Raw genomic sequence first — 15,732 nt, forward strand, 5'->3', positions numbered from 1 at the left:
AATCAAAGTCCAATGATCACCAGGATAGCAACTCATGGGGAACTACAGTCACGCCCCTAAATGTTGCTTAAAAGGTGTCCCTCGAGAGTGAATTCTAGAGTTGGAGTGATGCCAAGAGACCGCAATTAAGTTTGAACTTTGTCCAACCTCTAGAAGATCTTCGTTATAATTTATTTCTCAAGAAAGTGTTTTATTTAGTCTGTGTCGTCATCAAACTTACTTTTGTTTTCATCGTCTTTAAAGTCAAGCTCATCTTCCTTTCTTAGTTAAATTCGAGTTATTTCTGTTTGGCCGATAGAAATTAACTTTAGTTTAAATTCGAAGTCCATCTCATCAAGTGAACTGCGATCCTCCAGCCACGACTGTGACGTCACCGCTAGGTCTTAGCAATTCGCCTTGAGCCCCCAAATTGCTAAGTCCGCCACTGAGTAGGTAGGGATGTGTGAGTAATTGTCATGGTCTCTGGAGGGATAAACAATGTATAAATATGCCATTGTGCTCCACTGGTGATGCCACTACATCTGTGCATTTCATAACTTTACTGGCTAAAGTCAACTGAGGTTAACTATAGACAGAAACAAAAGGTAAGCAAAAACAGGCATACAAACTTGATAATGAGTTTATTTAGAATAACATTATTTTATTGTTTCAAATGTACATTTGTTAAAATATAGCAAAATAATTACCTATGATATTCTTGCTTTTTCTGTCATATTTCTGTGTTTTGGCTTATAAAGGCCAGTAATGCTTTGTGCCATATAACATAACAAAAATTTGGTCAAAACAGGAAAAAATATATATTTTTCAATTTATTAATCTTTGGCCCAATGTGATAAAAAAATAAACAATGATTTACTAGGTACACTTGTTTAAAACATTTAAACACAAAAAATAAAACATTTTATGTCTGACTTTTTAAAAATATATATTGATGTGCTCCACAGATTTTAATGGATGCCAAATTTTCAAATGACACCTTTAGCTGGATCCTTCAGATTGCCAAGTTTGATGTCTCTGCAGATGTTGTATATCCTGTCTTCCTGACTGGAGTTTTGATCTACTTGTTTTCAGTGTTATGTAATGGAATAATTCTAACACTCATTGTGACACAACGGAGTCTTCATAAGCCAATGTTCTACATTATGTTCAGTCTCCCTCTAGCAGACATAGTAGGAATTACTGCTCTCCTTCCCAGACTGTTAATTGATATTGTAACTCAATCAAATGTTGTTTATTACCCAACATGTGTTTTACAGGGTGTAATTCTGCATACACATGGAACTAGTGTACTTTTTATTCTGGCAGCCATGGCATTTGACCGCTATATAGCAATATGCAAGCCACTCAGATATCAGTCTATAATGACACCCTTCACAGTTGGAGGTATTATAGCTTTGGTTTGGGGTCTTGACCTTGCTTTAATAATGGTTTTGTTTGGCCTTCAGGCCAGACTACCCAAATGCAAGACATTTATTGTTAATGTATTCTGTGATAATATGTCCTTGGTGCGACTCTCATGTGCAGGTGATATCACAGTAAACAATATATATGGTTTAGTTTTTACAGGATTTATACAGGCTATTAGTGTGAGTGTTCAGTTATTCTCTTATGTACAAATACTCAAAACCTGCATCTTCCACTCTCAATCTGATGCTAAAATTAAGGCTGTAAATACTTGTTCAGCACAGGTAATCATATTTGTTCTGTTTGAAATATTCAGCACCACTTGGATACTGTCATATCGTTTGCAAAATATATCGCCCAATGCACAAAAACTGTGTGGTATAATGACTTTCACAGTGCCTCCGGTCGCCAATCCAATTATATATGGAATGAAAACAAAATATATTAGAAATGCATTTATTACGGTCTTAAAAAACCTAAAGGTCACATTCAAATAGCTGTAGCACAAAGACATTGTACTTTATGAATATGTAGACTGATTTAATATATACGATGTATGCTGTCTTGACAAGTCATCAAAATATAATTAAGTATAAATTCCATTGTCAACACATTCTAAATCATTTAAATTATTTAGATGAAAACTATGAAACTATGATGTTTAAAAAAGAATCAAAGAACAACCAAAGAATATTCTGTTGTCAAACCAATAAAAGCGGTTTCATTGTTTCAAGTGGAAAAACAACAATAATCATTTGATATGTAAAGGGTATGAACTGATTTGAAATCTAACTTTTATTTCAGATACATTCTTTTATAATTTCCATTCCTTGTCATTACACTACATGGGTAGAGCTATCAGAACACAAACTTTGGCTATTATTAAAAACTAATCACAGCTCTATAGGAAAATTTGGATCAGTTGGGAGACTGCTTGACTTCAGAGTGCTGTGCTTAAACTGGACGGGCTTCTTGCGAAATCTACATTCTTGCTTATCTACATTTGGTGCCCAAACAAGACTCTTCTTGAAGGTCATTGTCTTGGTTACCTGCTCCTTCTCCACATAGGGACCGTCAGAGGTTGGCTCTTGCTTTCCATCGCGAACTTTGACACAAAAACTGTCCCAGTCCAGCCTCTGGATGAACATGGCTCACTGTTTGACTGACTGTGTCACCTTCAATGCTTATATGTGCTATGGGGATTTTGTCTCCTTCATAATGTTATCTCTCTATCTTTCCTCCTTATGTGAAAGGTGGCACATGTCTGATGCAGCAGCCGCTCTGGGATCGCGGTGCTTTACATCGAGGCCCCAGAGGACTGTATTTTGTTGCCCTGTACTTGTGACAATATGCAATTACAATAAAGTTGAATCTAATCTAATCTAATCTAATTTTATTAATGGACAAAAATAAATTAACACTTATTTTTTGAAAGCATGATTATGTTGCAGCGGATTTTGCATGTTTCTAAAAGTTTTGTATAATACTGTCTGTAAAATGCAATTTTAATAGAAGAATAGTAGTCTAATAATAGAAGATGATCTCACATGCTGGAAGGCTATACCTATATCATTCATGGGGAAAGTCGCTACCATTAAAATGATGGTTCTACTAAAAGTCAACTATTTATTCTCACTAATCCCAAATAAACCCTGTGCTGCTTGGTTTAAGTCCTTAGAGTCAAACATCTCAAAATTCCTATGGAAAAACAAGTCATCAAGAATAAGTCTGAAAACCTTGCAAAAGCCAAAACTCAATGGTGGCTTAGAACTACCAAATTTTTATCATTATTTCTTAGCCAATAGATTACAGTACATTTTAAAATGGATCAAATATGACTTAATAGACAGCCCATGGTTGGACCTAGAACAAGCATTCTGTGGGAAAATAAAACTCTCATACTTACTTTACATTAGCTCTAATATTAAGCGTCATGACTATTTTAAAAGCCTTAATATAAAAACTTCACTGACAGCCTGGTGGGAATTTCTAAAACTAACTCGGTCCCCACTCATCCCATGCAAACTAACACCCATTTGGAACAATCCAGACATTTGTCAGAATAAGAAAGTACTACATTTCACATCATGGCATGATAAGGGAATGAAACATTTAGAACATGTTATTAAAGATGGAAACTTTAATAACATTTCATTTCAGGAACTTATATCAGAATATATATCAGAAACTTTGATTCATCTGTCCATAACACTTTTTTCCAATCTTCCTCTGTCCAATGTCTGTGTTCTTTTGCCCATATTAATCTTTTTCTTTTATTAGCCAGATATGGCTTTTTCTTTGCCACTCTGCCCTGAAGGCCAGCATCCCAGAGTCGCCTCTTCACTGTAGACATTGACACTGGCGTTTTGCGGGTACTATTTAATGAAGCTGCCAGTTGAGGACCTGTGAGGCGTCGATTTCTCAAACTGGAGACTCTAATGTACTTGTCTTCTTGCTCAGTTGTGCAGCGGGACCTTCCACTTCTCCTTCTACTCTGGTTAGAGCCTGTCTGTGCTCTCCTCTGAAGGGAGTAGTACACACCATTGTAGGAAATCTTCAGTTTCTTGGCAATGTCTGGCATGGAATAGACTTCATTTCTCAGAACAAGAATAGACTGTCGAGTTTCAATTGAAAGTTGTTTTTTTCTGGCCATTTTGTGAGTTTAATCGAACCAACAATTGTAATGCTCCAGATTCTCAACTAGCTCAAAGGAAGGTCAGTTTTATAGCTTCTCTAATCAGCAAAACTATTTTCAGCTGTGCTAACCTACTTGCACAAGGGTTTTCTAAATATCCAATAGCCTCCTTACAGAGTTAGCAAACACAATGTAACATTAGAACACTGGAGTGATGGTTGTTGGAAATGGGTCTCCATACATCTATGTAGATATTGCATTAAAAACCAGATGTTTACAGCTAGAATAGTCATTTACCACATTAATAATGTATAGAGTGTATTTTTGATGCATTTAATGTTAGCTAAATTGAAAAAAAATCTGCTTTTCTTTAAAAAAATAAGAAAATTTCTAAGTGACCCCAAACTTTTGAATGGTAGTGTATGTACAAATATCTTCAAAATAAGTAAAAGCCCCAACTTAAAACTTATACAATACAAAGTCCTTCATAGAACACACTATACAGGACAAAGGATGTTCCAAATGGGCCTAGCACAGTCAAGCATATGCACCCATTGTACAGGCAATATAATTGATAACTATATGCATGCTATATGGGATTGTAGGCCTGTTGAGGAATTCTGACAGAAAATATGTGTAGACTTGTCCACATGGTTTAAATGCTGCATCCCAACTTCCCCCAGACTGTGCATCCTAGGAGACGTCAGTGAATTTGCTATGGAGGCAAACACATCATACATAGTTCTTACTGCTCTATGCATCGCCAAGAAAACCATTCTCATTAATTGGAAAGCAAAAAAGGACCTGAATAATGCTCATTACAAAATCTTTTTACTCGATCACATCTGTCTGGAGAGAATGTCTGCTTCCTCTAAAGACCAGTTGGAGAAATTTGGTTCTTTGGTTCCCACTGATCAGTTTCATTAGCTAGTCGGGGTGGTTGGCTGGGGCATCGACTCCTGGGTGGCCTAGTTGGTGGCTGGGGGTCAACTCTGGGGGGACTACTTGTGCCGGCCACTTTCTGGGCTGGAGGGTCGGGGCTGCCAACCTGGGATGTTTGTGTGTTTGCCCTGGTTGGCGTTGGGGTGGGGGGGTTGGGGCTCGCAGGGCACTGCTTCTGGGCTCTGGGATGTGGGGCCGGGGGTGCGGGGGGAGCAGGTGCTGGACCTTACCGGGGTGGCTGGCCTCCCCTGCTGGGCTAGGTGGCGAGATCCAGGGCCCGGTGCCTGGGGCCCTGCCTGCGCGGGGGGACCTGCGCCGCTGCGGGCGCACCACTGGGAGGGGTGGGTCTGTCGGCCTTGTGTTGGGGAGTTGGGTCTGGGGGGGAGGCATTGAAGCTCGGTGTCCAATCCTCTTCCAGAGGACCATTTCCTCTGGACCTACGCATTCCCACCCACCCACCCACCCCCCACACATACATACACACACACACAGTCCTTATACATTTAGGATTCTGGGGGGCAGGCATGTTACTCAGAGGTTGACAAGGTGGGCCTGCTGCCATGGCCTCACCCGTCTCCTCACCACTGTCTGTCCCTCAGTTTTTACTGCACTTTAGACATCGAGGGCCTTTGAGGGGACGGTGTGGACAAACACTGAAAAGTGGCCCGGGGCTTTGCCCACGTTTGTCCCAGCACCTGTCCCCTCAATTTTAACTACACCATAGTATCACACACTACCATACATGCATATACACCAACACCTACACACAACACAGCACTGGGGGTGGAGGGGTGGGAAGGCCCGTTTCCTGCTCCCTGCCGGGGCGGGGAGTGGGACTGGGCTGATCCAGCCATTTGCCCCCGCCACGGAGGGTGTGTTAGTTTGGATGAATGTGTGTCTTTGTCCTTGTCTCTTTTTGTATAGGTAGATGAATGAGTATGTGTTGGGGGGGAGGGGAGAGGGGGGAATATATGGGTGGGAGGGGGGCCCTGCCGGGTGGTGGGTGGTTCTCCTGGGGCGGGCATGCGCTGGGGCGGGCATGCGGGTGTCACTGGAAAGTGCGGACCTGGGACTCCACTGCTCCTGGTGGGGCCGTGGGCGGGTGGGACTCCCGGGTCTTTCTCTGCCTGCCTCTGACCTCTGGGGTAATGTTGTCGCAGCTTTCTACCCTGGCAAGTACATTCCGTACATTTATCCTATGTTGCACTTTTATGTTGCACATAAACACACACTCACACATACACATACATCACAGTCATTTGTGCTATATGTCTTGGGCACACTTTCTGCTCTTCTTTGCAGTAGTCATTTGAGCTGGTTGTTTTATTTTTCCCCTGCCCTTCTGTCTTTTCCCTTTTTATTCTTTCTCTCCCCCTTTTCTTTTCCCCTTTTCTATATTCTATCTTCTTATTATCCACCTAAGCCCAATAATTATTAACACTTTGCACTATATTATACAGAATTATTATCATTTGATCTGTACATAAAAACAAAGTTGTCCTCCAAAGATGGGGGATGGAGGTGGGCCAAAAAAATGCAATTTTAAAGTTTTTAAAGATTCAGAAGATTAATACAGAACATTGTGTCTTAAACATTGCAAACCACATGATGGAAAATGGGTGAACCAGCAAGACAGCAGTTTAGAAGGATAGGAACAGTCATTTGGGACATACATTTGGAAATGCCCAAATTCCCTTCAGTGGTGTGGCAGGGGCATCAAAGACCTCTGCAACCATGCAAACGTAGGAGATGACAGGGGAAGCAAAGCATTGGCAGGACAGTGTAGTAGAATGCTGGTGTTGGTGAGACCAGCAGGACTCTAATGTTCATCTCAATTGTGAAACATGAGGTGTTTTTGATTCATAGGGGGTGTAGAGTGTAGTGTCCATATCCCTGTTTACATTTACATTTTATAGCATTTGGCAGATGCCCTTATCCAGAGCGACTTACATTTTATCTCATTTTTTATACAAGTGAGCAATTGAGGGGTAAGGGCCTTGCTCAGGGGCACCTCAGTCATGGCCTCAGTTCTGGGAATCGAACCCACGACCCGCCGGTCACAAGACCAATTCCCTAACCGCCAGGCCATGACTGCCCTGTCAGATCTGCTCCTCCACATTAACTGGTTTTCCTTACAGCGGCAGTCGGCTGTGGGCCACCTTCTATTCCACCCCTTCACATGCCTGTTCTGGTCTAATTGAAAAGTGTCAAATAATGAATACCATTATTAATCAGTGACTGACAGTTAAGCCAAGTTTCCTTTTAATAAATATCCAAATAAATGTATATTTTGTTCAAAAATATGGGGTTGGCTTTGGAAATTGATACGACAACATCTCAGAGAACCAGAAGACCTATCAAAACTTGCAAATTGCCAATGGTCCACACACCCCAGTCATGTTTTTAAGAATTAAAATTTGAATTAATAATTAATTCTGTTTCTCCATGATAGCATACAGGTCTTCCTCTGTGTATCTGTCACTAGTTAGGGTTTCCCCTTCTATCAAGTGTGTACAGTGACTACCATCTTCTTTTGCTCGGCTATTGGCCAACTTCTGAAAATGTTGAGTGATGAAATAGAGGGTTGTGTGAGGGATGTGTTAGGGAGTAATTGTCATGGTCTCTGGAGGGCTAAACAATATTTAAATATGCCATTGTGCTCCACTGTTGATGCCATTACGTCTGTGCATTTCATAACTTTACTGGTTAAAGTCAACTGAAGTTAACTATAGACCGAAAAACAAAAGGTAAGCAAAAGCAGGCATACAAACTTGAGAATGAGTTTATTTAGAATAACATTATTTTATTGTTTCAAATGTTCATTTTTTTTAATATAACAAAATAATTACCTGTGATATTCTTGCTTCTTGTGTCATAACTAGCCTTTTCTATATTTTGGTTATATAGAACCCAGTAATGTTTTGTGCCATAGAACATTCCAAAAATACAAAAATGTCCAAATGATGTAGTCAAAATAAACAAGAAATTGGATATATTAAAGAGTAAATCTATATTACTCAACATTGATTGAATGTGATATAAAATAAACAAGTTTACTTAGGTAAAAGACGGGATAAATCATTTTAGAAACATTTAACTTTTCTGGTACATTTTTGTTTGTTCCACAGATTTTAAATGGAGGCCCAGTTGTCAAATGACACCTTCAGCTGGATCCTTCAGATTGCCAAATTTGATGTCTCTCCAGATGTTGTATATCCTGTCTTCCTGACTGGAGCTCTGATCTACTTGTTTTCAGTGTTATGTAATGGAATAATTCTAACACTCATTGTGACACAACGGAGTCTTCATAAGCCAATGTTCTACATTATGTTCAGCCTCCCTCTAGCAGACATATTAGGAATTACCGCACTGCTTCCCAGACTGTTAATTGATATTGTAACTCAATCAAATGTTGTCTATTACCCAACATGTGTCTTACAGGGTATAATTCTGCATACATATGCAACCAGTGTATTTTTTATCCTGGCAGCAATGGCATTTGACCGCTATATAGCAATATGCAAGCCACTCAGATATCAGTCTATAATGACACCCTTCACAGTTGGAGGTATTATAGCTTTGGTTTGGGGTCTTGACCTTGCTTTAATAATGGTTTTGTTTGGCCTTCAGGCCAGACTACCTAAATGCAAGACATTTATTGTTAATGTATTCTGTGATAATGTTTCCTTGGTGCGGCTCTCATGTGCAAGTGATATCACAGTAAATAATATATATGGTTTAGTTTTTACAGGATTTATTCAGGCTGTTAGTGTGGGTGTTCAGTTATTCTCTTATGTACAAATACTCAAAACCTGCATCTCCCACTCTCAATCCGATGCTAAAATTAAGGCTGTAAATACTTGTTCAGCACAGATAATCATTTTTGTTCTGTTTGAAATATTTGGCAACATTTGGATACTGTCATATCGTTTGCAAAATATCTCTCCCAATGCACAAAAACTGTGTGGTATAATGACTTTCACAGTGCCTCCGGTTGCCAATCCAATTATATATGGAATGAAAACAAAAGATATTAGAAATGCATTTATTATGGTCTTAAAAAAATTAAAGGTCACATTAAGATAGCTGTAGTACAAAGCCATTGTACTTTATGAATATGTAGAATGATTTAATTTAAAATGTATGCTGTCTTGACATGTCATCAAAATATAATTATCAATTCCATTGTCAATACAAAAAATGTTTACCTTCATTCTAAATTAAATTATGCTGACAAAATGAAACTATGATGTTTAAAAAAGAATCAAAGAACAACCAAAGAATATTCTGAAAGCAGGTTTCCTTGTTTCAAGTGGAAAAACAACAATAATCATTTGATATGTAAAGGGTATGAACTGATTTGAAAACTAACTTTTATTTCACATACATTCTTTCATAATTTTCATTCCTTTTCATTACATTTTTGTTTCGTTGCACATTCAAGGCAAGCTGAAGCTGTTACGGTGGGTCGGTCCGGACGCCAACAGAGGGCGCATGCTCACACACCTCCCTTCACACACACACCCACTCACTCTCGGTCACGCCCTCACTCTCAATCGCCCGAGTACTGACACCTGTCATTAATCAGACTCGGACTCCTTATATTCCTGCAGGTGGCGCCGTCCAGCGCTGCGCATACTTCCTGCACCCCTCGCCTCGCTTCGTGGGAAAAGTCCGCTGCAACGCTGTTCCTGCCAGACTTCGCTACACAGCCTTTGCTTTGCTTTAGTATTCCTTTTTGCCTGTTGTTTTGTACCGCCCAGTGGCCTGAGTATTTCTGTTGATTATGGAGAATAAAACATTAGATGCTCAACCTCTGCCTCCTGCTGCCTCCAACCCCGCGTCACAGAAGCCACATATGTTCTTTTTAAACCAAAACCTAGAGCTGAGCAACAGCAGACATTCATGTAGCACTTTGTGTGTTTAAGCCAAGTTATCCAAATAAATGCATTTGGTTCAAAATATTCTGACTTTGCAAACTGAAGGCACCTCAAGGAATCTGAAGAATCTTTCATAAATTACAGCATTCTTGTTACTAACTTGCTAGGATTAGATAAAAATAAAATATATCATCTGTAACTTATCTGTGATAAGACACTATTCCTGGCACTGAAGCTGACTAAAGAATTTAATATTTGTTCTTCATATTGGCTGATGCTTATACCAACTGTAGTTCAACTTAATAGACATACTAGACTCAATAGTTAATATCAATACCAAACTCAACACTATCAACGTTAATAAGATGTTTCCACAATATTTAGCTTACTTTGCATAATTTCATTCATTTCATGCTTCATTGCATAATGTGTGACATGGAAATCTTGAACAGTTGATACAGCACCGGGAACAGTGTCCATTTTATGCATTTATCTACTTTACTTACTTATTAGTCCAAGCATTCATTGTCTATAACTACATCAGATTAGTCTGCCAATGTACCTTGTCTTTCAGTAATCACAAGATATTTAGCAAAAGGTAACAGTGTGAAGTACACCATACTCTAACCAGCTGCAATGTTAAAAAAGTATACCAAACAACATAAAGAAAAGAACATTTATAAACAGATGATCATTACAAAATAGTTTTGTACATCAGTATCATCTAGATCCTGTGCATGTAATGGACCTTTATTGTAATGAATACTGTGAATTATATTCTTGTGCCCATGGGATAAAAAAGCATGTGCGAGGCTGTTCCGTCACTACCGCCTCCAGGATTTCCTCGGCTCCTAATTAATTATTTGCACTTGTCTGATCGCCTGTGGATAGTAGCCAAACAAGAGGCATAGATTGATGTTCACCTTTGCAAGCAATTCTCACCACTCTGGAGGTGAACTCGACTCACCGGTCTGACACAATGTTTTCGGGCAGCCCAAAGTGTCAGAAGACGAGGCAAAACAGGTTTCCTTGGGCTACAGTAAATGCTGTGAGGGGGATGAAAAGCAGCCAGGTAAGACCATTGTTGATGTTGTGCGTGAAGCAGCAGCTTACCGGCATGCAGGGTTGAGGCATCGGTCTCCATGATGAAAGGACGATTGGGATCTGTCTGCTGCAGTACAGGTGCCTCGGTGAAGGCGTTTTTCAATGTTGGTCTAGAGCCTGGTCTAGGTTCAGAAGGGATAGGGCCACCTGATGATGTAAAACAGGAAGTTAACCTTGCAGATGTGGAACTGTCATTACTGTGCCAGACTGTGTTTAGGACTTCTCACATGTCACATGAACGCATATGAGGGCAAATGCACTTGGCTATTGTCAACATAGGCAAAAATGTGTCCATTTAGAAACCTCTGTAGAACAGTGTTTATGTATGCCTTATGTATGCCTGAAACACCAAGGGTGCTGCGGCGAGGTCATTTGGGAGAAGCAGTTACTCATAGTGCCCTAAGGCCTAAGGCCTTACTAATCTTCCACTCATCACGCTTTTTGATGCAGATTGACGTTTGAAAAGTTTTATTTCGGTTATGTGCTCCACAATCAAAAAGAATATATATACAAACAAACAAACAAAACAACAACACAACCTCAGTTTGCTGTAAGTAAACATGTCAGCAAAATACATTTAACCGAAAAGGTATAGGTTGAAGCTATAGCTTATTTTGCCTACCCTTTTTACATTAAGCCTATCTCACATTCTGTATACCAAAGCACAGTACAAAATAACATAAAAAATAAATAATAAATAAATAAATAAGTAAATATCACCCAATCCATATATACTCACTGTACAAGTTTATAAGAATTTACTACTTTACTCTTGTACATTTTTTTTAATTTACTTACTGAACTACACATTTTCATTTCCTTACTGCAACTATTCCATAAAGTTAACCCCCTAACTGATACACACATCTATTTTTTATATTAGTCCTTGCTCTTATTTTTTTTAATCTACTTGTTTCCCTAAGTTCATATGTGTTGTCTCTAATTTCAAATAACTTCTGTATACTGTTAGGAAGAGAATTTTTTTCTGCCTTATACATTATCTGTGCAATATGTAAATCAACTATATCATTAAATTTTAAAGCATGTATTTTAAGAAACAGTTTATTAGTTGATTCATAATATGCTGCTTGGTTGATAATTCGTATTGCTTTTTTCTGGAGCATGAAAATTGGATGTGTGTTCGTTTTATATGCATTTCCCCATACCTCCACGCAATAGGTCATGTATGGAACTATTAAAGAACAGTACAGTATATATAGTGAATTTTAATTTAAAATATGTTTGGTTTTATACAGTATTGCAATAATTCTGGATATTTTAGTTTTTACATTATTTATGTGTGGTTTCCAACATAACTTACCCAGCAAACAATCCCATTTGGGGCCCATTTTGGGTTTCCTTTGGGCAGTGAGGGATAGGGCTTGCCCACTGATAACCTCATGATGGCACACAATAGTTTAGCCCACTCTGGGCCCGTGCCCATTAGCCCACTTCTGGCCATTACAGGTAAAATGTGGGCTTGCCTATAGTCAACCCCACACTAAGAAATGCATGTTTGATTACTGTAAAGAGAATTAAGGACAGCAGCCCAGCTGCTTTTACTTGAATATGCTGCATTGTGTCTCTTTTCAAGTCTCACATCACAGATGTGGTTAGGTTGGGCATCATATGCCACAACTTTAAAAGTAGCACTTTTTTTTCTGTCTCCCTTTACAGCCCCTTTTTCTTCTCCCTTTGTACACCCCCCCCCCCCCCCGCATTTAAATGTATTAAATTGATATATTATAAGATTTTCTCTTCTCTCTGCCACCTTTCATTTCATTATTTGTCTTTTTAAGAAATGAATAAAGTTTGAAACCGAACCGAAACCGAATGTTTATAGGATTTAATAAACAATAAACAATTAAAAAACGTAGCACTTTAGAACTAAACAAGAAGTATACGGGGGCGTCTGGGTTGTGTGCATTTCATGTGTATATGAGGAGTGGGACTGCTTACAATGGGTGCCTGACAGTTTATGGGAGGTTAGCAAAGAGTAGGCTTGTTTTTATTCTTTTAGCACAGAATCTGTAAAATGTTCAAGAAATGTAAAGTATTTTGTCAGCTGTCCTCAGTCCCACTTTTGTGTATTGTAGTCTGATGAATTGTAGTTAAAACAACAGTTGGTGGACACTCATGTAGAATATTGTTTTGAATCCCACTTTATATTTTTTGTTGCGAGTGTTGGGTGTCTAAACAATTCGTTACAACAGCCACAATTGTTCGCTTTTCATCTTTTAAAAAATATCTTGAGTGAAACAAAAACACAAAACTTAAACAATTTGTGATTAAAAAACAGGCGTTTTGCCTCAGTCAATTTGCTGTATGATGGCTCTTAACATTTTTCATCAGTCACATAACAGGCACATAATTAAATCGCGGCAAGAAGAAACCGCGCAGATCGTTTGTTGAGAAGATTGCCAGCTCTTTTTCGGTTCTCGTCTGTTAATCGTTAACGCATTTGTAAGGTATGTTTTGACCAATACAATCATTTCATACGTGCACTTAAATTTCGAATAATTATGCACAAAACTGCAAAGCAGTTAACATTTTTACTCATGGTGTAATCCCTACCATATAATACGTTGACTAATGAACACCATTGCTGTTAGGGTGTCTTATCAAATCTATTACGCGCTCGCACACAAACACACACACACACACACACACACACACACACACACACACACACACACACACTCACTCACTGACTGTATATATAATGTTTGCAGTGCGCCCGTAAATTTAGCTAGTTGACAAGACCCGCTAGCTAAACATTTATACATTAGCATGTTGTTTGTGAAATATATCTTTACATGTAATATAGGCCGCATTCGAGATTTCAAGCACCTACAGAGTCTAGACCAGGGGTACTCAAATAGAAATGATGACGAGCCACATTTTATTTTTTCAAAAATAAAACTGCTACATGTTGTTGCCATAAAGGCAATCCCCAGCATCGTCTTGAGATCGCGGTGCGCGATTTTCAAAATAAGAGCGGATAGCGCGATTGAGAAAAAAGATTCCTAAAAAAAAAAAAACACTTTTCAAAACAGCTCACGGGCCAGAAATAGATAGCCCGCGGGCCGCTATTTGAGTATGGGGGGTCTAGACTATAGTTGCTAGCTTTTATATACAATTCTGTGTAGGCCTATACACAGTGGATATGTACAGATATATGTAGGTAAATTTATATCTATAAATTATATATATATATCTAAAATATATATTTTTCTAGGTGTCTACTACTTATTCCATCACTTCAACTTCATTTCATGTAAGTTAGAATTACATATGAAATATTTATGAATTTATTACACACTACCACACCATACTTGAAAGGGCTTGAATTGGGCAAACTCAGATAACTGGGCTGATTGCGGGTAGCCCATTTGGGTCCATAACAGTGGGCCCTGTTACGCCCCCACGTTCAAACCGGAGGGGGTCCAATGTGGGCAGCCCAAATAGGGCAACATTTTAAGCCTGCTGTGGTCTCAAAGAGGGCCACTGTTGCCATGTTTGCTGGGTTATTATCAATTATCACCCCCAAAAAATTATTTTCGTACACTCTTTCAATTTCAACATCATCTATACTAAGTTTTACCTCAGTTCTAATTTCTCGGTTACCAAATATCATAAACTTTGTTTTAGTTAGATTCAATGATAACTTATTAATATCAAACCATCTCTTTAAAGTACTTAATTCTCTTCCTACTGTATTCAAAAGCCATTCCAGTTTTTCCCCAGAACAATATAAATTTGTATCATCAGCAAATAATACAGTTTTTAATAGATTTGAGACTTTACAAATGTCATTTACATATAATATGAACAGTTTGGGCCCCAACACTGAACCTTGAGGAATACCACAAGTGACATTTAATAAGTCAGATTTACTATTCCCTATTTGCACATATTGATATCTATTGCCTAAATAACTTTTGAGCCATGAGTATGCTACCCCTCTCATTCCATATCTTTCCAGTTTTTTTAACAATATATCATGATCAATAGTGTCAAATGCTTTTTTTAGGTCTATAAAAACTCCAACTGTATATTCTTTATTATCTGTTGCTGTAGCTATGTCTTCTACTTGTTGCATTACTGCCATTGTAGTGGACCTATTTTCTCTAAAACCATATTGATAATCACTCAATAGATTGTGCTTTTCAACAAATCTATCGAGTCTATGAACAAATAATTTTTCAAAATTTTTTGAAAACTGAGGTGGAAGAGAAATTGGTCTATAATTAGAAAATTGATGTCTGTCACCACATTTGTAGATAGGAATAATTTTGGCTATTTTCATTTTATTAGGAAAAATGCCAGATGAGGTTGTACACACTGCGCATGCCTGGCTTAGTGAAGTACCATGCTCCACACAGCTGTCCTAGAGTTTCTGGGACAAGCGTGAGTGGATAAAAAAAAAACTTGGTACAGAGACATTGATAAACCATGCCTGGCCTCAGTCCACCATCTTGCTTCTTCACAAAGAAAACGATAACTGAGGCAGCTGAGGTGGTGGGGCAGATGGAGCCCTGAGGCAGGGCCACCTGGATGTACTGTTCCACAATCTGCTTCTCTTGTTGTGAGAGAGGGTATACCCTGCAACTTGGCAGAACGGCTCCCTCCTTCAGTGCAGTCGTAGTCCCTGGGAGGAGGGGGCTAAACACAATCACCTATAGGGTGGAGGTGTAGGGATGGCTTTGAGCACCTCTGGACGTTCCATGTAGGTGGACAAGAGAGACACCCACTTCTGGTAGGAAG

General features: G+C 38.9%; 2 protein-coding genes across 2 annotated transcripts; both read left to right on the forward strand.

The window, feature by feature from the left end:
* Positions 1–213: 213 nt before the first annotated feature.
* LOC143478044 (olfactory receptor 52B2-like) lies at positions 214–2,676 on the forward strand. Its single transcript, XM_076976973.1, has 2 exons — positions 214–584; positions 945–2,676. Exon 2 carries the CDS (start codon positions 951–953, stop codon positions 1,899–1,901), a length of 951 nt encoding a protein of 316 aa, XP_076833088.1. The 5' UTR covers positions 214–584; positions 945–950; the 3' UTR covers positions 1,902–2,676.
* Positions 2,677–8,116: 5,440 nt separating this feature from the next.
* LOC143478310 (olfactory receptor 52B2-like) lies at positions 8,117–9,067 on the forward strand. Its single transcript, XM_076977271.1, has one exon. The coding sequence runs from the start codon at positions 8,117–8,119 to the stop codon at positions 9,065–9,067; it is 951 nt and encodes a 316-aa protein (XP_076833386.1).
* The last annotated feature ends 6,665 nt before the right edge of the window (positions 9,068–15,732 follow it).

Source organism: Brachyhypopomus gauderio, chromosome 16 (assembly GCF_052324685.1).
Source record: "Brachyhypopomus gauderio isolate BG-103 chromosome 16, BGAUD_0.2, whole genome shotgun sequence".
NCBI classification, from domain to species: domain Eukaryota; kingdom Metazoa; phylum Chordata; class Actinopteri; order Gymnotiformes; family Hypopomidae; genus Brachyhypopomus; species Brachyhypopomus gauderio.

Coding starts and splice junctions, on each gene's coding strand:
- LOC143478044 (XM_076976973.1), top strand. CDS start 951: ATGGATGCCAAATTTTCAAATGACACCTTTAGCTGGATCCTTCAGATT.
- LOC143478310 (XM_076977271.1), top strand. CDS start 8,117: ATGGAGGCCCAGTTGTCAAATGACACCTTCAGCTGGATCCTTCAGATT.